General features: G+C 48.5%; 1 protein-coding gene across 12 annotated transcripts in view; it reads left to right on the forward strand.

Annotated features, from left to right (window-relative positions):
* Window positions 1-27,991, forward strand: part of APBB2 (amyloid beta precursor protein binding family B member 2) — a 375,435-nt gene extending 347,444 nt beyond the window's left edge. For all 12 annotated transcript variants that reach the window (XM_060012656.1, XM_060012655.1, XM_060012657.1 and 9 more), the window contains 6 exons: window positions 15,052-15,166; window positions 17,746-17,833; window positions 18,489-18,572; window positions 20,259-20,374; window positions 21,958-22,137; window positions 24,652-27,991. In XM_060012656.1, the coding sequence (XP_059868639.1) occupies window positions 15,052-15,166; window positions 17,746-17,833; window positions 18,489-18,572; window positions 20,259-20,374; window positions 21,958-22,137; window positions 24,652-24,819 (751 nt within the window). In that variant the 3' untranslated portion in view covers window positions 24,820-27,991. The remainder of the gene's footprint in view (window positions 1-15,051; window positions 15,167-17,745; window positions 17,834-18,488; window positions 18,573-20,258; window positions 20,375-21,957; window positions 22,138-24,651) is intronic.

Below are 27,991 nucleotides of genomic sequence, written 5' to 3' on the forward strand. Positions count from 1 at the left end.
AAATGTTCTAAAGAAGGAACCTAGTTAGGGGCTCTGGAAACGTTTCTGCTGGAGATGATCAGAGTATAGATTTGCTTTGCTTTCAAATTGAGTCACAAGAGATTAATAATCTTCTAAGAACTCGCTTCCGGCCCATTCAGATAAAATATATGTTTTATTAACATTCTTTCTCATTGACATGAGAACGGAATGTGAACTAAAGCCATTATTAAAGTGCTGGCTGTAATAAACGATAGCAGTAGAAAAAGAAATCCAGCCAAGTCCCTATTATTCACGGCATTATTCTCTTACCAACATGATCAGGAATAAGGGAGGAAGACCTTTGTTTATGCTACTTAGTTATTTAGTAAAAAATATTTATTGATGACCTATTATGTGCCAGGCAGTGAGGAGTGAACACTTCCCCATGGTGGTGAGTGAACAAGGCAGAAACGTTGCTGTTCGCGCGAATTTTACTTTTTTGTCGGGCAGAAGGAAGGACAGACAGTAAACAAATAAGCAGGGTAGTTTTAGAAGCCTTGAGAGTTGGTGGTGACTGGGTGGTCCGGAGGGGTCTTCTGGAGGTAATGATGACAAGGAGTCCTTCATGGGAGATCTGGGGGACTCAGTGTCCAGGCAGCAGAACAGTGAGCACATAGGCTCCAAGGCAGAAGCGGTGGGCGTGTTTGTGAACACAGTATGGCTGGAGCCCAGCAAGTGTGGGTGAGGCAGGAAGTGAGGTCAGAAAGATAGATGGGGAGTGTGGGGTTGGGTGGGGGAAGAGTCATAAGCAGGGGAGCAACAGGGTAAGTGTCTGCTGTGTAAAGAATGAAGTCCTCAGCCTTTGCCCTGCAAAGTTATTTAGACCAAACACAGCACTTATGTTTTTTTAAACAATTTCTTAATACCAGGAGATCTTCCTTCCTCCCTCCCTCCCTCCCTTCTTGCATTGGGTCTTCGTTGCTGCGCGCGGGCTTTCTCTAGTTGCGGCGAGCGGGGGCTACTCTTCATTGCGGTGCGCGGGCTTCTCACTGCGGTGGCTGCTCTTGTTGCAGAGCACGGGCTGTAGGCACGCAGGCTCAGTAGTCGTGGCTCGCGGGCTCTAGAGCGCAGGCTCAGTAGTTGTGGCGCCCAGGCTTAGTTGCTCCGCAGCATGTGGGATCTTCCCGGACCAGGGCTCGAACCCGTGTCCCCTGTATTGGCAGGTGGATTCTTAACCACTGCTCCAGCAGGGAAGTCCCACAACACAATTTTTTGTCACCAGGTCCAGCTGTGGCGCAACCAAAAATCCAGTAGGGATGGAGACAGGAGCAGAGAGCTGAGGCCACCTTTCTTCATCAAGGGGTGAGGTCCTGAGGAGAGCCCGTTCATTGGGAAGGAGGCAGGCTCAGGTGCCCCCAAAACACAGAGCAAAGGTGAGACCAGCCAGGCCAACCCGTCTCCCATTTGTGGATCCACCACTTTCTAGCTTGGGGGTTTTGAACCTTAGATTCTCTCATAAAATGAGAGTCGCGAGGCTCCCCTTCAAGGGTATCGTGTGGCTTGGCGTTAATGTGCACCCAGAACAGAGCCTGGCTGGCTGGGTGGCAGATGGAATAAAATGGGAACCGCCAGTGTTATTTTGTTTTTAGCAATCAGTCATTCTAGTGTTGATGTCTATTTTTGTGTAGGTATTATTGAGTCTACAGAGTATTAGGGATACTTGTATCTACATGTAAGTTTCCGTAATGTTAAGTGGAGACCAAATGTCTTTTGGCCTTTTGTGTTATCTGTACTCGTATTCCTTCTGTCTGCACAAAGGAATGGGGATTGGCTATATAGGTATAGCCCTAAAGCCTCTTGAAAATTCAGAAACAGATTTAAGAATGTGTCTTCCCCACAAGAGGCCCTCCGTGAGACTGGGTGCATGGAGTTGAAGGAAATTCCCCCACAGGCTTGCCGTGGTTTTAACTCAGAGCCTGGTCTGTACCCTGCCAGTGGTTGGTGCCGTCGTGGAACTTCTTGCGTGGAAACCACTTTCCCCGTACGGGGAACTGTCATCTTCCCCGCTCTGTACCAGAGTCTTTAAATGTTCCCTTGTTCTCAGACCTCGTCAGATAGGGGCCTTCCGGGTATCAAAGTATTTTGTTTTTTGTTTTGCCATCTCTGCTTTCAGGAAGGAAGCCAGCCCATGGTTTCACACTTCAGGTATATTTTACATTAATTTTATCCTTTGATTGTGCCCTGAACTTTATACCGTGAAACCATAATGTGGCATGAACTATCTCTCACTTGAGAACTCAATATAAGTTGTGTGTGTGTATTCTCTTTTTGCTCAGATATTCAGAGAAGCAAGGTTTTTTGGTTTTTTTTTTTAACTGTAATACAGCACAGATGAAAGCAGACGCTCCTTAATTCTTGCTGTCTTCAAAGACGGACTTAAAAAAAATTCTCATTTCCTGGTTACTCCCAAATATCCTTTTTTGCCTCAGTAGTAAGCTGACTGGTAACTATTGTGTCTTCTCTGGTGGCATGAGAAAGTCCTTTGTTTAGAAGAATGTGCCTTGAATTTCAATAACCTTAAACCACTTTAGATCCGCAACTTCACACTTATTCTAGTTGGAACGCTAAGGCCTGTGTCTGCTAGTCACCAATTAACAGGCTCCGTGGTGCTGGGGTAGGGGATAGGGGGAGACAGGAGCAGGGAGGTGGGAAGGATACTCGTTTTGCAAAGGAAGGTACACTTGTCAGAGAGAGGTGTTCCTGCTGCCGTTTGGTTCTGGGAAGGACAGAACCTTTCCCTGAGCTGCATCTTCTGAAACTCACTAGACACCAGATGGTAAATTTGCATAAACTCAGAGTTCAGTTCGGAGGTCTTTCACCTGCAGGGTGTGGATTCTAAAGGGGTCTGTGAATGAGTTTCAGGGATTATTGAACTTTCTCCCCACCACCACCTTGCGATGGTGTGTGGAAGTGTGGGTCTGTATGTATTTCTATCTGGAGTGTTTTCATCAGAGTCCAAAAGGTTCCATGATCCAAAAGAGGTTAGAAACCTTCCTCTTGGCAGACCTCCTCCCTCTCGGTTGGTAACGGCACTATTCAGCGTACCCATCCGGTCCACACTGCACACCGTCCTGCTGTGAGAGTCTGACACGGATTAATGGGTGCGATCCTCACAGCACTCTTAGGAAATGAGTAGTACCACTTATTGCTCCCGTTTCACAGACGAGGAGACTGAAGAACAAAGAGGCTAAGGGCCTTGACCAAATGCAGACAGTGAATAAATGTCAGGGACAAAAAACTTGAAGCTGGGGAAAAGGAAACTGTCAGGTTCATGAGTTTGTTTGAGAGCCTTCATGACATGAAGTTTTATGTCTTTACTTCATTGCCACGTGGGTAATGCTGGTCTGTGCCGGCGCTCAGAAGGCTCAAAAGACTCTCAGTGATGGCAGACGAGCACCAAAAAGTAGTACGAAGCAGAGAGTTCTGCAAACATGGAGCGAGAAGTACCCTGGCAAGTCTTTGCTTTACATGCTCAGTTTGTGAAAAGTAGACGGTGTGCATTGCATAAGAAGTAGGTGGCTGTGCTGGGGAGATGCATCCTCTTCCAAAGAGCTGGAGTAGACATTGTTATTCTGGTATGCTATTTTGTGTGTGTGTGTGTGTGTGTGTGTGTGGAATTTCCTATTCATTTGGATGCCCGGTTACACATGCCAAGTAGTTCTGTTATTTCAGGCTTATTTTAATGAAAACGTTGCCAATTACTCCTCCGTTCATTTTCCCAAGAAACCGCCGCCGAGAACATGGAGATCGGGCAGGCTTCGGGTGTGAGGCTGGTGTGGAATTCATCATGGGGCTGAATTCTTCCCACTGGCATCTTGTGGGGTGAGACGGGAGTAAGCTTGCACCTGGCTCTAAATGGAGCCTTCCCTGCTCTCAGAATGACACTTCACGCAGAAGCCCAACTTTGGGCCGCTGTTTCTGCCCCAGCACATTACAAGGTGTCGAATTGGTGAAGCCGCGGCCACTAGGACCCTGCTGCATTTTTCCAATGACATTTCAAAGATCTCTCTGAAGTCCCTATTTATGGCTGTTTTTCTCTTCAACACTTAAATCTGAGCAGTGTCTATTAACCCCAAACGAATTAACCTTGTTAAAGGTTCAGTGTCATTTTTCTGAGTACTGCCCTCAGGGAAAAAGCAGGCTAGCTACATATCGATGTCATTTCCTTAAGTGAATCACGAGTAATGGGTCTGATTTCAAATATCCAAGGCGCCCATAATAATTGTCCACGAAAGAAACAGATCGCGTCCTTGGGGGTCTAGACTTAAGGTTACTTAAATATACTACGTATGCTAGCCACAGGCTTTTTATTAAGAATAAAAAATTAAAAGCACCTGGCATAAATCAAAAGTTAGTCAAAGAAATGCTGCCCATTCATTTTTGGAAGAGTCGAAGCACTTGAATTCTTTTCTGATAAAAATCTGAGCATTAGGAGATTCCAAGAGCATGTGATCTTAGACAAGAAACCCAAGATGGAGGTTAAGTGACTTGCAGAGTGTTTACTCACACTGGGACCAGAGTCCAGGTCTTTGGATCCTTTGCTGATGATCTAAATTGCCTCCAAAGACTGGTTTTGATAGTGGGGCAGTGCAGAGGGCCAGGCTCGAGGTGGAGGGAGGTACCCTCAATGCTATGCTAAGTGGTGCCCAGTAAATCTGAGGCCACAGATACTCCCCCAAGTGACCTCCCTTCGGCGGGAGACATTTCGTCTCAAACGCTGCCCAGCACGACCCAACTGAGACATGACACCGTCAGGTGACCTGGGGATGATAGCTATAGTGATGCAGTCTGTCGCACTTGTAACAGAACACGCGTTCTTTGCACACACCATCTCGTTTAATTGAGTTCGCATGATTACCCTGAGCCAGAGGTCCTTGTCCCTTTTTCACTGACGAGGAAACAGGTTCCAAGGGCCACAGAGAGGGACCCCAGGAAAAAGAGAGGGTAAGTAGCCAGCAGGGTATGAACACAGCTCTGACTGCTTACTCAGCTAAAGGGCCTCTCTTGGGAATTTTCAGCTGCCCTCTTCCCGTGCAAAAGTTCACAGGCCTCAGAGAGGGAGGGGGGGTCCCCCCGTTTACCTAAAACCCCAGTTGCAAACCCTTTGCCCCATCTTGAACACCTGTGCATAGCAGCGTGCTGGCTCATTTGGGAGACAAACCGTGAGGTGACTCTGCAGGACTGTGAAGAAGCGTGTGGTTCCCGTCCTAGGCACATTCCCAGAAGACCAGAATGAGAGTCCTGCAGGCCTACGGTCGAACGCTGACTTCCCGTGTACCTTGGTCAAGTCGCTCGAGTCCTCTGAGCTTGTTTCCTTTTCTGTCAGTGAGAACAGTAGTATCTGCCTTGTCAGGTTGCTGTTACGGCATCACAGAGCCGGAGCTCAGTGAACGGTAGTCTGGGAGCCGCTGGGAGTGTGATTGTGGCCATCACATCTACCGCAGGGTGGTTACCTGCGCCTCGGGGCACGCGTGTCACGGTGGTTTTCCTCAAGTGTTGAGGTAGAAACGAATATATTAAATACAGTCCTCTGTAATCTCCCCTCCAGGTAAGAGCTGACAGTTGGATGTTAAGTTGTTGCAGATTTTTTGCCACGCGTACGTTAAAATACACACTCAAACATTTGTTGTTTTTTTCCTGTAAGACCTTATATCTGCGACTTGGGTTGTTTTTGCTTGCTTGCCTTCCCCCCCATTTGATAAGATGTCATGGTCGCTGTTCAGTATCAGGGTGGACAGCTTCACCTTTCCGCCCAGCGACGGGGCGTGCTTGCTCTTCCACGCCGTGAATTCAGCCCTCATCTCCGCAGGGCCCTGTTGGCCGCTCCGTGACCCTGGCCACCGCGCCCCTGCAAGGGCGGCTTTCTGCCTTTCCTCCTTATCCGCCTCTTCAGTCTGTTCAAGTGGGATGCATGCCTGTGACTGACTTGGGGCTCTGTCCTCGGGGCCCCTTCAAATTGGCTGTGCTGAGACCAGGACGGGGTGGTGAGCACTCCGGGTCGGAGGTTAAGTGGCGTCATTAGCGTTGCTCTGGGAGCTCAGAGCAGCTCTGGGGATGGAACTCAAAGCGTTCAGCCCCAGACTCCAAATTGCTGTCGGCTCCTCTCCACCTTCCACCCCTCTCTTCCCCGGCACAAATCTGTTTTCTCACCTTTAAGCTCATTTACTGGCCCGGCCTCGTCCCACCTCCGCCCTTGGCCCTCTGCTCTGCTTCCGCCCGCTCCTGCTCTGTTGCCCTCTGTGGACGCAGTTCCGTGAAAGTATCTGAAGTGTAATGTTGTAGTTCTATTAATAGGATGTCAGAAGTGTTGGTAAAGCAGGTAAGGCTGTTGCCATGTCAATTTTTCCATATGGGTTTTATTTGTTTTGTTTTGTTTTGTTTGCGGTACGCGGGCCTCTCACTGTTGTGGCCCCTCCCGTTGCGGAGCACGGGCTCCGGACGCGCAGGCTCAGCGGCCATGGCTCACGGGCCCAGGCGCTCCGCGGCATATGGGATCTTCCCGGATCGGGGCACGAACCCGTGTCCCCTGCATCGGCAGGCGGACTCTCAACCACTGTGCCACCAGGGAAGCCCTCCATATGTTTTTTTATTGGCAGCAGGTGGAGCTGGAAAAGGAGGATAAGTACTCTGCCGCTGTTCACTGCAAATGGTTTCCTGTATTTCACTGTGATATTTTAGGCTTGATTACCTCCCCAGGTTGATATGTTGCCTCTGTAAACTCAGCTGGCATCTCTTGGCTTCATCGTAATGTGGCTCAAAATACACACTTCTGTGTGAGAGAGTTCAGCTAAAATAAGCTCCGAAAGGCTATTAATTGCAGCCAAGTTGGGAAATAAGATGGGATGTCAGAGCTCAGAGTCGCTGTTAACGGGACTGTGTTATGCACCGGTTGCCATGTGAATGCTAACGTGTTGTTTCTGCTCTGTCCCCTCATGCCTTCCCGGATTCAGAGAGAGGTAACCAACCAATTTTCACTTCTCCCCCTTCGTGCTGTCTTCAGTGTCTGGCAAAGCTCACTTGCTGCCTTCCTGCCCTGTCACCACCATCATAGCCATGCTGTCTTTGAAAGGCAGAACTTTGTTTTGTTTAACCTTTTCTCATCATCATTGTTATGTGTCCTGCATTTAAAATGGTGTGGAATTGCCTCTGGGTCCCTGATCCTCTGTTGCTTGACCCTGTTTGGGGAAGGTGTTGGTCAGAACAGTAACTTGGTCCCTCTCACTACTGGCTGAGCAGAATCTAACCAGCATGCTAGGGAGAAGGCGTGATAGAGATAGTCAGGCTAGGTACCATGTTGTGTAGGAGGGTTTTTGTGCTTCGTGAAGAACTAATACTAGGACCTGCTTGTTATGACTTCTCTATAGCGTTTCGTTGGTGAGATTTGGTTCTAGGCCAGTAGCTGGAAGGACTGACTCAATTTCAGTCTGGATTATTAGCAGACATCTATGGAATTCTTCTCCCTTCCCACCTGTAGACGAACATAATGATGAAAAGACTGGAACTCCAAAAGGAAAGGCATTTGTACCTCAGATGTGTGTGTCTCCCGCGCTCTGACCATCAGCCTGACCATCTGGCTGACTGGGGGCTTTTAAGCCCCATGATTCCTCAGCTCAATCATTTAATAAAAGCTCCATTTTTGATGGAAGGAGAAAGTTTGGGAATTCTTCTCCTTGAAAAAATGATTGTGAGTACTGCTTGGCAAAGTGAAGGGGCACCAACGCTGGCCTCTTTGCTTTTTATGCTGGAGTCCGTCCCAGGGGCCTCCCTCCTGGCTGGGGCTGAGCTCCAGCTAGCGGCCACTGTCCTCCCTTAGGATAAGCTGCTGTCATAGCTCAATGGCTGGAGGGAAGGGAGACGGCGTAGGCTGGGTGGGTAGCACTTCCACAGTCGGTCTTCCAGAGGGTGTGCTTAGGAGAATTTGGGAGCTTGATTGACTTTCTCACTACTTTTGAGGAGGCTCTGGGCCCCTGGAGGTGATGCAGGTTTCTGGAGGATGAGGGCTCTGGGTTTGGATACGAGCTCCCTCGTCTCAAGTCACCACACCTCTTGTCAGAGTGCATGGTAAGGATGTTTTCAGATCTTTGCTAGTTCCTACCCTGCGTGTCCTCGCTGGGAACCAGGTGCTCTGAATATTAACAGCAAGACTGTTCTAGAGAGGGCTACAAATTCTGGTTCGCCCAAGCCACCTGGATTATTGGCAGGTGGTAGAATTTCAGATCTGCTGTGTATACAGTCTGTGTGTCTCCTGAAAGCACCTGGTGAGGGTTTCCCTGCAGAGAATTTGTGTTTACCCAGGTGAGGAGCTGCTAGAATGCCCCTTTCAGAGTTTACAAACTTAGCATCTACTTAAGCTTGCCAAGAAGGAGAGTTTGAGTTTATCAAACCAGAGCCTGAGCTTTGTGAAATTAATGATGCCCACATATGGTGCATGTGCCAGTGGGTACAGTTTGAAAAACAAAGTCGTGTGTGTGTGTGTGTGTGACCTTCTGGATTAGCTGTTTAGGAAGATGACATTTCTCATCCCCTTTCCCCCCTCTTTCCTCCTCCAACCCCCCCCAAAACAAGATTTTCAAAATGCAATCAGAAAACGAGCAGTTAGGCAAAGAAGAGCAGGCAGTCCTGAAAACAGGATTCCTCCCTCCAGGCCCTATGCAGGTGAGATGGAGAGAAAGCCCTTTATCATAAAGGGCTGGGAATAGAGTGTTTAGATCCAATCTGGTTGCTGCCCTTCTGTCCTTCTTTGCAGGTGGGGCCCGCCCTCTGCAGTGGTAACAACTCTGTTCGCTTATTGCTTCTACTGAAAGATAAGCTGGGAGGAGAAGGGTCTTTAGGTACATTTCAACAAGTGTTATTATATTCGTATCAGTACAAAGATTTATTAAAACATCCCTCGTGGATACGGAGACAGTATTTCAAAGTGGGCTTTTTCTTTGACTTCGTTTTCCTCACATATAATAACAACTAACATTATTCAGTTGCCTTCACGTGCTAGCCTTCGCAGATTTGACCAGAGCAAAATACGGGTTGTGTGAAAGACGTTACCAAATCGTGGAGACTTGGTCAGGAGCGCTAACAGAAAAGATTGAGCGAGAGAGTGAATGGCAGGGAATCTAACAGAAAAGAGAGGAGAGAGCTACTGCCAGACACATCTGGGCTGTCACGTGCCTGAGGAGGGCAGCTCCAGAAAGCAGAACCCAATCCCACAGGCAAAAGTTGCAGGGAGGCAAGTTTCCATTCATCGTTAAGAAAAAATATATTTTGGTTCGCAGCGAGCATTCAGCAGTGGAGCTCCTGATCCATTAAGTAAATGAGGTTTTATACCACTGATATATTCTAGGCACCACCTGTCTGGGTTGCTGTAGAAGGAGGGACTTTGAAATGTTAGCCTGGGTAACTGCTACGAGGTCTGTAGGTGCCTATAAATACCTTTTGAGGAGGGATAAACACATAAGCAGATTTCATTTATGTAAGGGTCGTGGTGGGAGAGATTTAGGGAAAGGTTGAGCAGTTCTGTTTTGGCTACTTTCTAATAGAACACATTTGAATAAAGAGTCGTTTATTCATTCATTCCGTAAAGATGGATTAAGCCCCTACATGCTGTTCAGCTGAGAATAATAAAAGCAATCTTTTGCCCGTTTTCTTTGCCATTAAGAAATTTGAGGCTGTCATGTAAGATGTCTTAGCACTGACATTTTTCCCTGTCAGAACTCGCTGCGGGTCCTCTGGGGGAATAATTACTGGGGAACAGAGCAAAAGGAGAGGAACAAAAAGAGTTGGAGACACACGGGCTTAGCCAGCAAATGGTGAAAGGTAGTTGATTCACTTCTGTTACAGTGTAAGGAAGAGACTTAGCTATAAACCTTCCGCTTCCTGGTTTACAAAGGAAGTGCAGTGATCCCCCTGACTGCAGGAAATAAATGGGGCAAAACTCCAGAGGGGACCGGCACCTCTTTTAGCAAATGGCGTCTCCAGGAGCGAGCTGGAGCAAAGGACAAAAGTGGCCCTTGTTGCTCAGTGTCAGACACAGTGACTCAGACGGACGGGCATCTAGCAGAATTTGTTAGAAAAGACGGGCGCCTGCTCTGACTGGACCTCGGGGGCCATTTGGGCCACACCGAGGCCCTGGAAGGAGGCGTGACCACGGGGGCGGCATGGAAACCCATTTGAGCGCATCTTGGCTCTGAGCTGTGACACTCTCCGTGCTGTGGGCACCGGGTAGCTGCAGCCCGAGTGCACCGCACAGTGTCAGAGCCCCTGCGGGCGCTGCCCAGCTGGCTGGGTGACACCCACCGACGCCCGCTGCTCTGTCCTCCCAAATTCCCACGCGTGGCACTGGGCTGATCTGTCAGGGATACTCTAGCCGTGGAGGCTGGTAATTAAAGCAATTTCTTGTCCCCCTCAATATAGGAAAAGCTCTAGAATATGTTAAATTGCTCTTACATATGGGCATGAGGACCTTTAGGATTATAATACCGATTGGAAAAGAGTCTGAAAGGCTGAGTTAGGCCACATCTTGGTCATTGTGAAAGTGAACGATGGGCCATGGGTGTTCATTGACTGTCCTCTCTACTGTGTGTTTGAGAAGTTCCAGAATGAGAAGTTTAAGAAAGGAGGAGAAAAAGAAGAGGTACTGTGTTCTTTTGACTCCCGCACCCTGAAGCTGGGACCCAAACTCCATTCTCCAGGGGAAGGGCCCGGCAGGCCGAGGTCACCGCAGACCTCCACGTCGCTGAGACCGAGTGGCTTGTCTCCTGCTGCCCAGCGGACTTCTCCCGAAACTTCTCCTGGCTCTTTGGAGCCAGTCTGTCCTGGGCTTTCCTACTCCCAGCACTCTTTTTTCAGCCTTTCGTTGGGCCTTTGGCCTCAATTAGCCCTTCAAACGCCTTTCCTCCTTGGGGTCCAGACCTTGTTTTGTCTTTCTCATTCTCCAGTCTCCCATCTGCTCCCCTGACCTCAGCTGCCCCCTAGGCCCAGACCACAGGCCTGAGCTCAGGGACCGAGTGTCCACCTGCTTGGTGGGCGCCCCCCACCGCCAAGCACCTCACACTATTGTCCAACCTGGAGCACATCAGCTTCCTTCACCAGATCCTTCCCCCTCCCGTCCCCAGTGTGAGGGTACTTCGCTGTCCCAGGAGGGACCTCGGAGTTATTCTGGATTTTCCTTCTCATCTCCCACATCCCTCAGTCCTGCAGCCACCCTTCCGGTACCTCTTACCCGTCTGTCTTCTCCAGGCTGCTCTCGGGGAGGCTAACTCAGCCTTGCCTTTTCCAGCTGTTCGAGGCTGGTGCCTTCCTTGGCTCGTAGCCCTTGCGCTGGTTCTTTTACTTATAAGGAAAGCGCCTCCTGCTCTCCCTGGTAACTGTGTTGGGCCCACCCCAGATAATCCAGGATAACAGCCCCTTCTCAGGATCCTTCCCTTAATCCCATCTGCAGAGTCCCTTTTGCCATGTAAGGTAACCTATTCACAGATTCTGGGAGTGAGGACAGGAGTATCTTGGGAGGGTCATTATTCTGTCTCCTGCTGCAGCCTTTTTCAGAAATCAGGGGCTGAAAAGCCAAGGTTTTAAAACAACCAGTTAAGAGGTGTTTGGATTTCCGTTCTGAACAAGGATGAGATGAGCTCAGCCATATGTTTCATTGCACACAAAGGAAGTTGTCGAACTGTCTGCGCTCCGGGTCAGAGGGAGGTCTCGCAAATCCCCGTGTTTGAGGCCTTCTGCTCTTTTAGGGTGACTTGGGATATGTTTCATGGAGTAAAACAGGAGAGACATGCAGATCTCCTGACCCCCGCAGTGAGGAGAGGAAGGCACTTGTTTTCTCCTGGGAGGTTAGTTCCGGGCAGATTTCTGCTTCCCTGATCTGTTAGCCTGGTACCTGGGAGGGAACAGGAAAAGACAAAGCTGTTGAAAAAAAAAAGTGTCAGAATCCCCCAAACAGAGCCTGCGGCTGCTGAGCTGCCCTCTTGAGATGTGGATTCCAGATGGTTGCCTTAGGCATTAATCACTTTCTCCTGAGCCAGAAGAACATGAAGATTAATAATTTTTAAAAATTACTGCTAAGGGGTTGCATCTGAAAGAGCAGAGGGCACAGAGCTGAAGTTTGATGGGAGCTGATTATTGATCAGGGCCTGTTTGGTCCTCCGTGATGGTGACCTTGCACTTGCTACACTTGTAAGGCCGACGAGCTGTCACGGAGAGCAGGATGGATCTTGGAAGCTTACATCATAGGATATCAGAGCCAGAAAGGGACCTCGGAAATCATATTCCATCACTTAGAGATGAGGTTTGACTCCATGCCCAGTGTTGTACAGCTCAGTGGAGTCCGGAATGGGACTAGCAATTGGGTCGCCTGGATCCTGATCCGTTGCCCTCTAGCTGTCCCTGACTCTCTCTGAGTCTCAGAGAGGACAGATGGAGGTAAGATCTCTACGGTAACTACTAAAGGTAGGGCGTAACGAGCTGTAATCCTTTGTGGTGCAGAATACAGATCCTGTCGGCATTCAGACACAAGCAAGGTGCTGGGGGCCGGAGGGCCAGGCAGGCTTTTGAGCTGGGCCGTACAGAGTAGGTAGAGTAGTGAGCTCCAGACGGTACAGGGAGGCCAGGGGTCACCATGCCAGGCAAGGGGAGGTACCGTGAGTGGAGGTGGAGCCCCAGCTTTCTGGAGCAGAGAGGAGAGCTCCTTAATTGGAGTAAGGATGCTGGAGGAGTTGGTGGGACAAATTTTGGGACTCCAGAAATCCAGACAAAGGTCTTTGGACCCCAGTGACCCCAGAACTTCAAAGAGATGTGGCCTCAGGAAATGAGGACTGAACATGGAATTTTGAAGAGGAAGAGTTGTGCATGTTGAGACACTGCATATATTACTGTAGGAACCATCCAGGAAAGAGAAGTAGCCAGAAGGAGGGGGGCCAAAAACAAGACTGCCTGCCCTTGAGCATGTCTCCAAAAGTGATGCCTTCTCGTCATTTCATTTTTTTTTTTTTTTTTTTGCGGTACGCGGGCCTCTCACTGTTGTGGCCTCTCTCGTTGCGGAGCACAGGCTCCTGACACGCAGGCTCAGCGGCCATGGCTCACGGGCCCAGCCGCTCCGCGGCACACGGGATCCTCCCGGACCGGGGCACGAACCCGCGTCCCCTGCATCGGCAGGCGGACTCTCAACCACTGCGCCACCAGGGAAGCCCTCGTCGTTTCCTTTTTGAAGCAATAAGCTGTCTCGATGGGGGTTGAGACTAGGATGGAAAGGCCTCAGGAGCACAGTGTGGAAAAGGGCTCTGCTCGCCCCCAAAGTCTGGGCCCAGCTCCTCACCCAGAACCCCGCCCTCAGCCCACTGTCACGGCACCTGTTCACACCTCTGACCACTAGCCAGCTTTCCCGCCGGGAAACGGGGGACGTGCTGCAGATCCCTATGCTTGAGAGAGGGGGCACTCCGTACCAATTATGGCCGAGCCCAGACTGGGTGTTGGGAATGGATAAGGCTCAAATCGTCTTCACGGAGCTTCGAGGTGTTGTGGGGAAGACAGAACTCATGAGCAGATAGATGCCCATGGTACCCAGTGGTGAGTGCTGTGCGTACGGGGAACACAGCAGCACCCGGCAGGGTACTCACCCAGCTTCAGCTGCGTCTTCACCCGAGGCCGGGGCATGGAGACGGTGTGAGCAAAGGCAGGGAGACGAGACCCACCTAGGGTGCCTGAGTGGTGGCAGGGCTGGCGAGGAAGGGGTTGGCTTCAAGACACGGTCAGGAGGTAAAATCGGCTGAACACGGGGGTTGGGTGTGGAGTGCCGGGGCCGGCGGTGGGAGCATCAGGAAGTCCCCCCGGCGCTAGCATGGAGGACACCAACTGCCATGGAACGTGAGGGCGCAGGGGAAGGTGGAGCAGAGCAGACCCGAGGGCAGGTGTGCACAGGCGGAGGTTCGAGTGCCTGTGGGTAAAGATGCCCCTGGCCTGGAGCCGCTGCGGGATGGCCTGGGGCACAGCAAGGCCACAGGGCAGGCTTTCTGGCCGGGCCTTCACAGTGAACAGTTGCCTCCATTGGATAGACTGCTGTTCCTTCCCAAAGAAGCCAAGTCTGTGTTGGGGAAAAAATCTATCCCAGTCTGTGAGAACACCACCAGCTCTTACCGTAAGAGAAGTAATTAATAAATTCATCCATGGTTATATCTACAGACAGGGATCCTGGCTTAGCAACACGTGCAGAGAAATCACTGTGACCCCTTACCAGATGGGTCAATCTGAGCATCTGTTTTTCATAAATACTCTGATCTTTTAAGCCACTGTCCTCAATAACAACTGAGAAATTTAGTTGTGTGGTGTTATTCTTTTGAAGCCAGGTCGTGTCACGGGCACAGTATCCTTCTCATCAGTAAAGCAGATGCTGAAATCCAGCCCTAGCGGCACGCTCACCTCGGCGTCTGAGCTGACAGTATACAGGGTGACGCTGCCGCCGTCGCCCCAAGCCCTGGAGTAAGAGGTGTGTTTAGCAGAATCAAGTGCCTGTGACCGGACTTCAGTCTGTGGCGTCTCTTTGTGTCCCCGTGACTGTCCATCAACTTACTCCGCAGCTGCGGATCAGATCCGGTCTCTGGGCACACATTTACACATCAGAGCCTGTTGTTTTGCTTCTGCTACACACGACTGTAGCCTCACTCATGCAAATTCATGCTCCTCTCAAGCCTGTCTTCTGTTTTGTGATCATAATGTTTATAACCATGATATTTGCTGTTACTCTAGGCAGAAGGTTCCGGTAAAGTTCGGTTTTCATTAAGCGTTGTTCATGAAGGTTCCAGGAGCTCCACAGGCAGGGTCCGGGGAACACTGTAGTTATTTTACTCAGAAATGAATTCCTAGGATCCATGCAACTGTTCCTCTGTTTGAGGTGGCTGTTGACGTTTGTTTATTTTTTTAACCACCGCGTACTGTGTTTACCTCTGACGTGCTGGCTGCTCACTCAGTTAACATTCATCACTAGAATGTGTGTTGTGAAGGTTCCTCATTCTAATGTACCGATAAACTTTGTTTGCACAGAGATTTTGCTTATGTAGCAAGAGACAAAGACACAAGAATTTTGAAATGTCATGTATTTCGATGTGACACACCAGCAAAAGCCATTGCCACAAGTCTCCACGAAATCTGTTCCAAGGTAAGGTGGGTCAGGGCACAGGGGTCCGCCCTGCTCCTTTTTCCCCCGCCCACCACTCAGCAGGGAAGGGCGTGTGGAAGGACGGGGGAGTCGGCACATTGACCTGCAGGTCGAGCTGCAGGGGCAGCAGGCCGACCGCCAGCCCAGCCAGCGTGGTTAACGCTCTTTCTGCGTGTCAGGCGTCGTGCTAAATGGTACTCCACCTACAAACCTACAAAAGGAGTACGGCCTTGGTGCCTCCCACAGTCCAGGAGGTCTAATAGGTGGACAGCGGTGTGGCGGAGGAGCTGTGTATCCCGAGCCCAGCTGGAAAGCGGGGGCAGGGAGTCAGGGCAGCTTTCCCAGGGCGGGGGCCACCTGATCTGAGCCTGGACCCGGGAAGAAGGGAGCGGGGTACGAAACCAGCAGGTGTGTCTGTGGAAGTGCAGGCGGCCGGGGGTTGCCGTGAACACGTGCTGACGTCATAAGGCACACAGCGGCGAGGCAGGGCCGTGGTCACAGCCTCAGAGTCGCCGCCTCCCCCCCCCCCCCCCCCCCCCCCCCCCGCAGAGCCCATGCCTACACGCTCGTCCCGCCCTCTGCCCGGCCCTTGTACTTGTCAGGACACGGCTGTGTGATGCAGCGGCTCTGGCCGCTGCAGAGCCCTTCCTTGTGTGGACCTCCGTGTGTTTACTTGAGATGTGTGGCCTGTAGCAGAGGAGAGAGGTTCCTGGTTTGTCTCTTTGCTGGGCAGCTTTTGCGATTTGGAGGCGGTTGGAGCTGCGCGCTGTGCCTAGAGGGCTGGACACACGTGTCTGTCGTCCAGCCTTCCTGCTCCTGGCTTCCTCCTTTGTCCAGAGTGCCCCACCCCATCGCTTCAGCCACTTCCGGGTCTCGCGGCGACCAGGCTCCTAACCATTTTCTCCTGGCCACGCTCTGCTTGGTTCCCCCGAAGGAACCAGTGTTCCACAAGGGAGTCGACAGGGAACAGACAGTGGCCACAGTGTCCTTTGACCTCCAGGGATACATAGTTAATGTTCTCAGCAATCCCATTACCTGCTGGCCTGTGTTCCAGTAGTGGGAGCCAGGTCTCCAGGACGCTGTCCCCAACTTCCTTCAGCCAGGCCTTTCCACGCCCCAGACTTACTGCTTGAATCTAAACATAGGACTTTGCCGCCCCCTGTGTTAATGTCACCTTTCCAGTTCCGGGCTGGCATCGTTACCCAGCCTCACTCCCACAGGTCCTCCCGAGCTCGCCAGGCCCAGGTCACGACCACCTCCACAGCCCAGCCTGGCCTCCGCAGCAGGAGCGGAGCGGCTGTAAGCCACAGTTCCCAAGGGAAGGGTAGGGATGGGAGCTGCCCCAGCACCGGAATAGCGCAGCAGTCTGCCGCTCTGACCGAATGACTGGGACCTGCAGGGTGGGTGCTGGTCCGGAGACCCCGCGTCCACCCCAGCCCGTGTGCACGTTCCTGCACGGGTGGCACTGGGGCAGCTGCTTCCTGTGCAGCCCTGAAGCATGCTGCGCTGCCCGGGTTTCGTTTCCTCATTCGTTCACGCAGCAAGTGTAACCGAATGCTGCTTATGTGCCAGGCACTGTCCTGAGGAGACAGCAGAGACCAAAAGAGAAAAAAAATCCTTGCCCTGGTGGAGCTTATATGCTAGCGTAAAGCCCTCAGAACACAACCTGGCCCAGAGTCAGTGCTCAGTGAATCTTGGATTTTACCGTCAGCAGCCCTCCTGCCCGCTGACCCAGGCGCAGATCTGGAGACGGGCAGAGTGGAGCTCCGGGGGAAATGACTTGTTCCACTTGGGATGGAAAGCTCAGGCGGGGGATGAAGGTGTGAGTTGCTCTTGCGGTCATTGAAGGTGGCTTCTTGGAGTCCCTAAACCCACAGCACTGTGAACAGGGGTGCGAAGTGATGACTGTCAAGTGAAGATGTTAGTGCCCCCAACAGAGGAGAGGCATTTAGAAAGACGGCCGACAGATTTAAACAGTGTGACCATAACACCAACAGCAATAGCAGCTAATATTTCTGAGTGCTTGTATTTACTGTCAGGACTGAAATTATTTTATTATTAGGGACATAAATATTATCATCCACATGTGCAGTGGAGGAAACGAGACAAGAGGGCAGGTTACTGGCTCAAGGCCACTTACCGCTAGTAAGTGGCAGGCGTGGGATTTGAACCCAGGTACTCTGTCCCCAGAGCCCTGAAAAGAGTCCCTGAAAGTGGCCACGTGGAGGCAGCAGGGGGAGTCCGTTGCCCTGTGTTCCACTGACCGCTGTGGGCCGGGAGGTGTACGTGTGACCGGGGGGATCGTGCGGTAGAGGTGGGAGCCTGGTAAATGGAAGAATGAATTCCGAACAATCAGGAGACTGTTAGTTACTCTGAGGAACAGTCGTTCACTATTCTCCCCAGAGAAAATGGGCACAGTTCTCAAGACGTGCGGCTCCGAGATGGGGGTGAGGAGTCAGGCAGCAGACTGAAGCCAGTTTAACTTGGAAGTGAAGTCAGCGCAGACACTCCACTGGCTGGAACAGCTGAGGACACGGGGTCTGTAACCGTGAGCCAAAGCTGTGTTTTCTCTCCTTCAGATCATGGCCGAACGGAAGAACGCCAAAGCCCTGGCCTGCAGCTCCCTGCAGGAAAGGGCCCATGTGAACCTCGACGTGCCCCTGCAAGGTAGGTCGGCGCGCCTGCTCCTCTGCCTGGTGCTCTCTGCCCAGGTCACAAAGCGCAGGGTCTCTGGACGGCTCCCTGGTGTATCTAGTCTCCCTCAGAACCGAGCTCGACTCAGCAGACCCGGGCCGAGCCCGCACTCGGGACCTTGGGCGCGGCTTAGAGCTGATTTTGTGTCAACAGGGTTAGGCATCAAGGGCCAGGATGAGTTTTATTGTTGTTGGACAAGATTAAAGAAAAGTATCTTTAGTGCTTTTGTAATTCATGTACAGCCTGGGGTAAGGGTCAGCTAGTTTAAAAATATGTGGGTTGCTATTTTGGGGAGCTCAGTTTAGTCATTTTTCCCGTCTCTGATTTCGCCCTCTGTGATTAAATTTCCTCAGGGCATCAACCTCCCCTAATAAATAGAGCACCCAAAGCTGCTACTTAGCACACATCCAAGAGAGAGTCACAGCTTAACACACAGATTCCAGTTCCTGCTTTCAAATGCTTTCCTACCTAGGAATGAAAGGTGAATGGGATTTTGATTGACAGCCCCAGTGTCTGGTGGAAGAAATGGCTGTTCTTATAGCATGATTGGCACACTGACCTCTAGAAACACAGGATGTTATGTGTCTGTTAGAACATTGAGAAAAATGTGTTGCTTTACTCCCTGTAGTAGATTTTCCAACACCAAAGACTGAGCTGGTCCAGGAGTTCCACGTGCAGTACTTGGGCATGCTACCTGTGGACAAACCAGTCGGTATGTGAAACGTGCATCGTCCTTCCACTTTGCAAGCGTTTGGGAGCTCATGAGAGATGTTCACCCTCCCATGGGGGTGGGGTCTGCTGTTGCACTCCTTGCCTTGTCTCGAATCGGACCCTCACACTGTCACCAGCCAGAGCGCACAGACAGTCCTGATCAAAAGATCAGTACAGGACAGGCTAAGCTCCTCGGATGCATGGTCCCAGAATACAGGGACTTGAACAAAGCGGACCTGATTTCTCATTCACTCAGTCCAGAGCTGCGTGAGCCAGGGCTGTGGAAGGGCCCTGCCCCCAGAGATGGAAGCCTCGGTCCTGAACTGAGGCTTCCATCTCTGGGGCCAGGGTGCCTGCTTCAGTCCTTGTCACGTGCTGGACGGGGAAAGGGGGCTGAAGGAACCCTCCTGCTTTCCTGTTAAGGTGTGACCCAAAAGTGCACACAGCAGTCAGCAGTCAGCTCACATCTCAGGGGCAGACTTTAGTTGCTTAGCCATACCAGGCTGGAAGGAGGCTGAGAGAGGTAGCCTTTTCCTGGGTTAAAAAACGGCTGTGGGAAAATCAGAACCCTCACATACTGCTGGGGCGAATGTAAAATGGTGCAGCTGCCCTGGAAAACAGTCTGGCAGTTCCTCAAAAGTTAAATAGAGTTACCATTTGATCCAGCAGTTCTGCTCCTGGGCTTTGTATCCAAGTGAAACGAAAACATGTGTGCACACAAAACCTCGTACACGAATGTTCACAGCAGCATCATTCATAATAGTCAAAAAGTAGAAACAACCCAAATGTCCATCAGCTGACAAATGGATAAATAAAATACACTTCCATACAGTGGTACTTCATTTGGCAATAAAAAGGAATGAAGTATTAGACATGCTGCAACATGGCTGAACCTTGAAAACATGATGCTGAATGAAAGAAGCCAGTCACAAAGGACCGTATCCTGTACGATTCCATTTATATGAGTAGCGTAGGCAGATCTCTAGAGATAGGGCTGGGTGGAAATGGAGGGTGACTTCCGAAAGGTACGGGGTTTCTTTTGGGGGTGATGAAAATGTTCTAAACCTGATGGTGGTGATGGTCGCACACCTCTGAATATACTAAAAACCGTTTGAGTTTTGCACTGTGAGTAAATTGTATGGTATGTGAATTATAGCTCAGTAACGTTGTTCTCCCACCCACCCACCACCAAAAGCAGCTGTGGGAACACCCAGCCAAAGAGCCCCATCTACTAGCACATGCTATTCGTGTCCAGGGGCCGCCCAAACTTGGCCTTGTTTAGTGACAAAGGACAATGAAAGGTGATCAGGGTAATCTGGCAGATGCTGGCTTCTGTTGGGTCCCCTTTTTCAAGGTTCCTTGCTTAGGAAAAGGTAGCATTTGAATACTGTTTATACACTCGGAGCTGGGGAATCTTTGTAGAGAGGGAGGGAGGGAGAGTGATGTCCTGGTTAGACAGGACATCACACACTCCTTCTCTGGAGGTTCTCATGACCCTTCTCTCTGTTGAAAAAGCTGGCATTTCTTTTCTTTTGAGCAATGAAAGGCTCAAATGAAATGTCTTGTCTGGGGCTACAAAAAAAAAAAAAGACCAGTCTGGGCATAGGTGTTACTGGGTGATTTGGGCCCACGTTTGTGATTCAGAAATAGCTTTAGGACCTTTTTCAGTTATCCCTTCCATCCACAGGAATGGATACCCTGAACAATGCCATAGAAAGTCTTATGACCTCGTCCAGCAAGGAGGACTGGCCTTCAGTGAACATGAATGTGGCCGATGCTACTGTGACTGTCATCAGTGAGAAGGTGAGAAGGGTGGCAGATGGAGTTGGCCTGTCGAACACAGTGAGGTTTCGGATACAATAAGCTTCCGTGAAACTTAGGCGCGTGCCAAGGCTTGGTCTCTGGGGAGTTGTGCTTGCTTGTGATTAAAAGAGCCTACATTAAAAAAAGAGAGACATTTTGCCCTTTGTGCCTAGATCTCTGCACACCTCAGAGGCTTCTATTCTGGCGTTCCTCATTCTTCCTTCCTACGAAGCCTGGGAGGTTGGAATCATTTGCTAGAGGTGACTGTGTGATACTAGCAGTAACTCACTAATAGGGCTTGGTTTTCTGGCCACTCTCCAGGCTCTGGTATTGACTGGGCTGTTATCTGGGCTTGGGACATAGGAGATGCTTCTGTGGTGGAAGGTCCTGTGGTAGCAGGGACCACTGGTCATCTGGAGAGAGGCCAGCATTAGCCTCAACACAAATTTTCTCAACTTTGTGGTTGAGGAAACTGAGGCACAGAGAGGTTAAGTAACTGCCCCCCAGGCACACAGCGAGAAGTAGCAGGATCAGTTTTCCATTCTGCCTCTGTGAGGCATCTGTCATGGAAAGACCGTAAGTCCTTGGTCTGCTCTTGCTTCTGTCCACTAGCAGCTCACCTTCAAGTCCAATTCAGTTTCTAAAGAGGAGTAAGATGCTCACTGACCCTGCCTGCCACTCCAGCCTGTGCCGCTGGATTTTCTTCAAGTCTGCAAACATGTGGTGCCTCTTCCTACCTCAGCACCTTTGCAAGTGCGCTGCTCCTTCTGTGCTCTACCCCTTTGCCTTCCCAGCCCCTACGTAGACCTCAATGTAAACGTCATTTCTCCCAACAAAACTTCCCAGCCTCTAAGACCAGCTTAGTTTGCCTGTTAATCGGTCCCACAGCACCTGAGTGAATATTCAATAAGTCAAGATGTTAGTGAGCCAGAAGTCAGCATTTTTCTGGATGTATTTACTAATTTTCAAAAATTGCACATGGCTGCTGCAGAGGATGTGGTGTTCATAAGAATTCCAAACACTTCTTAACTCGGCACCATATGCGTACCAGTTTGTGAAAAAGAAATAAAAAAGTATTTGGCAACTTTTTGTTTTACACAGTTTTAGATAGAAATCTGATTCAATGTGCTGTTTAGTTGGGGAAGAAGACCTGTATGGAAAGAGAGCCCATGGCTCCTTTCCTCTTGGTGCTCTGGGGTTTCCGGTGGGTTTGCCTGGGCAAATGGGTTCTGAGCCACTGTATGGGCAATACGGAAAAAGTATACATGACATTGTTCCTGCCCACAGTGAAGCCACGGGCTTGGAGTCGAGCAGACAGAGTCCGGAACACACATACCCAGTCGCAGTGTGGTTCAGAGCAGATTAAATGGCGGAACGAGGCACCCACAGCAGTGAGGCCTCTCCAGACACATTTAGAAACTTGCCTTTCTAGAAAAATACAGTCCTGTCTAAATTCAGTCTGGCTGTATATTTTTAGACACCATTTCCTCTGTGCAGTGCAGCCACTCCAGGCGGATTCTATGACTTAAGGTCCGAACGTGTCTGTGACTTTGGCCAGAGCTGCTGAACGGCGTCTCTTGCAGAATGAAGAGGAGATCCTGGTGGAGTGTCGGGTGCGATTCCTGTCCTTCATGGGCGTCGGGAAGGATGTGCATACGTTTGCCTTCATCATGGACACTGGGAACCAGCACTTTGAGTGCCATGTTTTCTGGTGCGAGCCTAATGCCGGTAACGTGTCCGAGGCAGTGCAGGCTGCCTGCATGGTGAGTGAGCCCGCTGCAGGGGTTCAACCCTCGGGCCCCTGCTTTTGTTTAATATGCCGTAAATTAGAGCAGAGTTACTGACTTAAAAGAAGCCAAGTCTGATCTCTAAAGTAATGCCTTGCTGTGTGACACCTTCACTCCTGCGGACAGAATCGTGACAAGCACTTTGCCGTCTTAAGAGGCCAGGACACCTGAAAGAAGGAGGACTGGATGGAACCAGGTTCTTCTGTAGAGACTCCAGGAACACTGAAAGCAATGATCTTCAAAACCACGGATTTGAGGCCTCTTAGTTCTTGATCCCTAAGTAATTTCAGTATGTGATCAGGAGATGCTGGTCATGTGTGAGTTGGTGCTGTTTGGAACCAACTCAATAATTCTTTAAAAATTCAGTGTATTGAATGGTTTTTATTCTAGATAGTTGGTCTAAGTGCATTGTTCTTACATACTTTGTTTATATCTATGAACTCTATTCTTACCACGGCCCGGCCCTGTTAAGTAGTTCTCTTTTATTTATAACAAAATAGAGGCTCAGAGGAAAGGACAGGCCCCAGGGCAGAGCTGGTAAATGACAGAGCCTGCGTTCACCCCCCGAGCCTCCGGGTAATAAAGCCAGTGCTCTTTGTACCACATGTGACTTCAAACAAACAGAAACACCTTGTCATTCATTCTGCAAATATCCTTTGAGCTCCTGTCATTCCCAGCACTGGGAAAGTTCTAGTAAGAAGGAGACATCCAAGCCTGGGCTGCATGGTGTATTCCAGCAACAGGAGGTAGGGTTGCTGGAGCCAAGTGGAAGGAGGCGAGGTCCATGTCCACGAAGGGCCTGTGATCTCATGCCAAGGTGTGACCTTCAGCAGAGATTGTTAAGCAGGAGAGTGTGTAGACCACGTTAGGCTTTAAAGCATACTCCAAAAAAGAGAGAAAACAAAGTGGAGGTGGGTTGAAAGGATGGGGCAGAGGTGGGGAGATGACCAGGAGGCCAGTTTACTGGTCCTTGGGAGAGTTGCATCTAAACCAGGAGTGGCAGTGGGGAAAAGACAGGAGCAGGTGATGGAGAAACACCTGGCTGGCAATGAGGAATGCTGAATTCGAAGCACCTGCACTTCATTTAACTCAATCCACCATTTGTAGGCTGGACTCTGGGAAGTTCAAGTAGGAATAAGACACGATCCTTGCATTACGGAGTTTAGGCCTATGGGGGAGACGGGCAAACCAGAATTCTGTTATGGTGTAGAAAGTGCTCTAAGTGAAAGTGTAAGACTGCACTGGATGGAAGAGTGACCGGGAGGAAGAAGGTGGCCCTGAAAGCGGGCCGCTCACCAGGTCTGTGGTGAAGGAGTAGCCGGAAGCATGCCATTGAGATACTTGCTCGTTTGTTGGGGGGTTGGGGAGATCCTCACAGTTTTGAGGCTGAGGGAGATGAGCCAGTAAAGCCAGATTGAAATAGGGGTCATATTTGTAGTTGGACCAAGGTCTTGGTGGTAGATGAAGGGCCTGGGGTTGGGTTAGAGTGCTGCTTGGGTTAGAGTAACTTTGAGACCGGCCAGAAGATGCCCGGAGTCCAGGAACAGGTGGAGCTGAGGGCGGTGGAGGGCGTCCTCTGTTTCTTTACAGACAGTACACTGCTAGTTAACAAAGAGGGGAAAGAACGAGGTGGACGGATGGCAGAGGCAAAGGTCGGGGACGAGAAGAGAGCCAATTTGCTTTTATTTTAAAAGACACCTTTGAAACAGAGAGGGGAGGAGGAGGGGGGAGGGGAAGGGAAGACCTGTGTTGTGCACTTATTATCTGGCTTCGTTCTCGCCACAGTCCTGTGTTAGAGTGCAGGTTCCCCTCAGGTGCTGCGGGGCCAGGATTCTAACTCAAGTCCACCTGCATATAAAGGACCGGGGCTGGGTGGAGGGGAGCAGCGCGGTGAAGCAGTCAAGATGAACCTCCTGACCAGGCGTAGGGATTTGAGATGGGATGAAGGGACTGTGTGAAGAAAACAGAAAATGGGAGAGTCCAGCCAAGCAAAAATCCATGGTGACTGTTGAGGTATTTTGTGAAATTGTAAAGGATCGTTAACAGATGGTTTTAGTCATAAAATGAATGGCTTTCAGCCTTAATTATACATTTTAAATGCTGATGGCAATTAAATAATTAGCTTTATCACTGGTTACAGTTTGTTCTGATTCCCAGGCTCATTTTCTCTCCTCTAGAAACAATTTCTACTCATTTGTTTACTATTTTAATTGTATTAGGGCCACCAGCCCTAAGTGACTCAGCCAATCCAGCATAAGACCTTCATTAGCTCTTTGACTATGAGGTATATTCATCGCAGCCTAACAATATAAAGAACTTCAAAAGAATTTAAAACACTCCACATTAAGGAAAAAAAATAATAAACTCTTGGATTCGTGTTTAGGAGCTAGGTCGTTAACCTTTGGGAGTTAAATATATTTATGAATTAAGATCACGTTAAACAAGAAGGGATGATACATTATTAACGACCATACAACTTTCTAATTTCAGTTACGATACCAGAAGTGCCTGGTAGCCAGGCCGCCTTCACAGAAAGTTCGACCACCTCCTCCGCCAGCAGACTCTGTGACCAGGAGAGTCACAACCAATGTAAAACGAGGGGTCTTATCCCTCATTGACACTTTGAAACAGAAACGCCCTGTCACAGAAACGCCGTAGCTGCATATGTGAAAGGATCCTGTAACATTTACTGAAGATTGAATAGCTACACTAAAGAAGAGGAGCTGATCTCTGGCCTTCCATTCAGTTGCTGATGCTTTGTCTTCAGAGATTAATAACTTAACCAAACAGTGTTAGACAAGCATGTTCTCTCGTCTTGCCACCGTCGTGTGATATGAAAAGCATGACTAATTTTTTTTGCTGTCAGTAAGTTACATCATGAGCAGTGGAAGCTCCCTTTCTTACTGTAAATATCGTGAACATTATGTAACTTCACACACACAGGGAAGAATGTGGCCACACCCCTCCCAGTGAAGCAGCTGAGTCCTTGGAGTGAATGACACCTGGGTTAGTTTCACTGTCTTCTTGACTGGATCTGTCACAAGCAACTTTTAAGTCCTACAGCACTTTGCCCTGTTTTCAACATTGGAGTAGACACTGCATACCGGATACCACTGAATTGCTGTAAAAACAGGATGACTAGTTTTCGTTTTAGTTCTTCATAAAATCGAACCTTTGGTTGACAAAATTGGCTGTTGGCATCAGTATAGAAACCAACTGGCAACTTTCCTTGACGAGCTCTTTGACACATGGACACCATTTCATGTCTACAGCTGTTTGGGGGATGTTGGGAAAAAAGTGAAGCTTCAAAATTGAAAAACTAAATTTCAGAAATTAAAACAGAACAAAAATAGCCTTTCTGTTCAGATGGTTTTCAAACTGATTATTAAGAAAGAGATTAACAAAATTATAATGCATTTTGGGTGGGAAATATTTCAAACTTCTGCCTTATACTGTACAATGCAGCTAGAGAATTATAGTTCACTATGGCCATTCTCTACATAAACATTAAAATGAAATATTCCTCATAAGCCTTTCATCCTTAGTTTGATAATTAGCCAATATGCAACTTGGAGTTGAGGAAATGTCATTTATATTTTAGATCTCCACCACCACGTTGTTTTCCACCTCCTAGGTAAATGTTCTGCTAGGATTCTGCATCTAGCTCAATCTTACCTTAATGCTTTTTGCCCAGAAAGCTGTCTGTCCATCATGTATTGTCCATGGCAACAAACTTCATAAAATTGAACCTTTCTGAATTTATGTATTTAATATTAAAATTTGTTGGACTCTAGATATATTTTTAAATTTATATTTTTTCCATTTATGTTCAAGATTTAAAAATTTCATATCAGAGCAAAATATACATAGGAACAAAGGACTATTTAACAGGCTTCCCAAAAAACAGCACTTTCCTGCTTCTCTATCTATAGATGAGAGACTTAGCTGTAAACAGATGGAGACACTTGTTGATAATGTTTTAAAGAAGTTGCTAAGAAGCTCAATCTAGACATTAGTTTTGTTTACTTTTCAGTGATAAAATTACCATTTTACAACATCGTTGTAAAAGTAATGCTTTATGTTTATCTACTGCTATGTACTTGTCAAGATGGTTTCCACATTCTTATCGTCACATTTGAGCCTTATAGAGAAGGTACTAAACACATTTGAGAAATAAAAAATATGAATTAAAGAGGCTCAGTCACCTAGCCTAAGATCTCACGAAAGTTAGTGAGAAAGCCAGAACTAGGACCCATGCTTCTCAACTCCCAGTTATTAAGTTATGCTGCTTCCACACAAGTCAGGAGGAGTCTTTCCAAAATTACGCTGGGCATATCCAGTTATTATCAGGCAATCTTAGGATTCCCTGTATAAGTAGGGAAGTATGTCCAAATTACTCATGCCGTGATTTAAAACCATTACCTGCTCTCAGTTTTCCTGCAGTGTGCCTCAAATGTGTTGTAGAGGACAGGATTCTACATGCAGTCCAGAGATAATGTTACATGTGGTAGAAATATTCCTAACTCATGATACTTAGCCACCAGAGAACATGATGGAATGAGTAGGTGGCCTCCTGCCTCTGTTTCCTCTCAGAATTCTGGAATTGTTTGCTAGCACCCTAGAGATGCCATTCTAGAAGTGGATTATACTCTCACCAGCCTGTACACTATTCTACTAAAGTTACCAGTGACATCCTAAGAAATTACTGCATTAAGAAAATCCTTACTGTGCCCTTCGAAAAGCTGTTCAAAATTCAATCTTGATGATCTTTCATCGTGACCTCCACAGTGAAACAAACATTTTAGTGTGATAAACTTCAAAATTCTTAAAAAAGTGATCCACTTTTATATTGGACATCTCTACCAGAACCCATTCATTTTTTTTTAAGGCATACATATGTTTTCAGGATCAAGAATACTGAGCTAGCTTTAAGTAGCAAACTGATTTATATATGCAATTATGGATGCATTAAGATGAATGATAGCCTTTACATACTGAAAACTTTACTGCAGATACTTTGTTTTAAAAATAGCTTTGCATACTAAATGCAATTAATTTTATAAAATTAATTATGTTAAGCCGTATGTTCAGACACTTTCTGCCATGGCCAAAAAGTATGTATGAAAGTATGTGTGTATTTTCTGTGAAAGGATGCTAGCGTTTTACCTGATATTGTAGTGACACTTCAGTTATCTATGCATTCTTTGTATCTGTGATTTGGTAAACAGGCAGCCATGTTCACTATGCCTTGTATGTCTTATCATTTTTTTAATTAACCTGTTAAATACAGCTTAAAATATTTTTATTTTATTTATTCTATTTTTACTGAAATATACTGCATTATTGTGTTAATGTATTATCTTTACTGGATATTATCTCTCAATGTATCCAGGTCTAAGTAATCTCAGTGAACTATACATTGCCTAAAAGGTGGTTTTGTAATGATTTGTAGTCACATTTTTATTGGAATATGTATAAGAAAAGGCAAAATACTTAAAAGTTCCTTTTATTTTTTAAAAGCAGCTAGATAGACGCATACTTGCCAACTCACATACGTGCTCCTTGGCCGCATCAAGGGGAATAGCCAACATGCCTATGGCTAAAAACTTTACTTTGCAAACTTAAAGCACTGCTTGGTGCTTCGTTTTTATATCCTTCACAACACATGTGAGCTCATCTAAGAGACAGACACATGTCCTCCTGCCCTTTGTTTACACCTGGATATATGATCACCCATAGCTAATTAGGACCATTGTTTTTGTTTGTGTCTGTCTTACTGCATGAAGCGACATTAGACCCATTTCTATTAAAATAAGCTCTTGGTGATAAA

This window comes from Delphinus delphis, chromosome 5 (genome assembly GCF_949987515.2).
Source record: "Delphinus delphis chromosome 5, mDelDel1.2, whole genome shotgun sequence".
Classification (NCBI taxonomy): domain Eukaryota; kingdom Metazoa; phylum Chordata; class Mammalia; order Artiodactyla; family Delphinidae; genus Delphinus; species Delphinus delphis.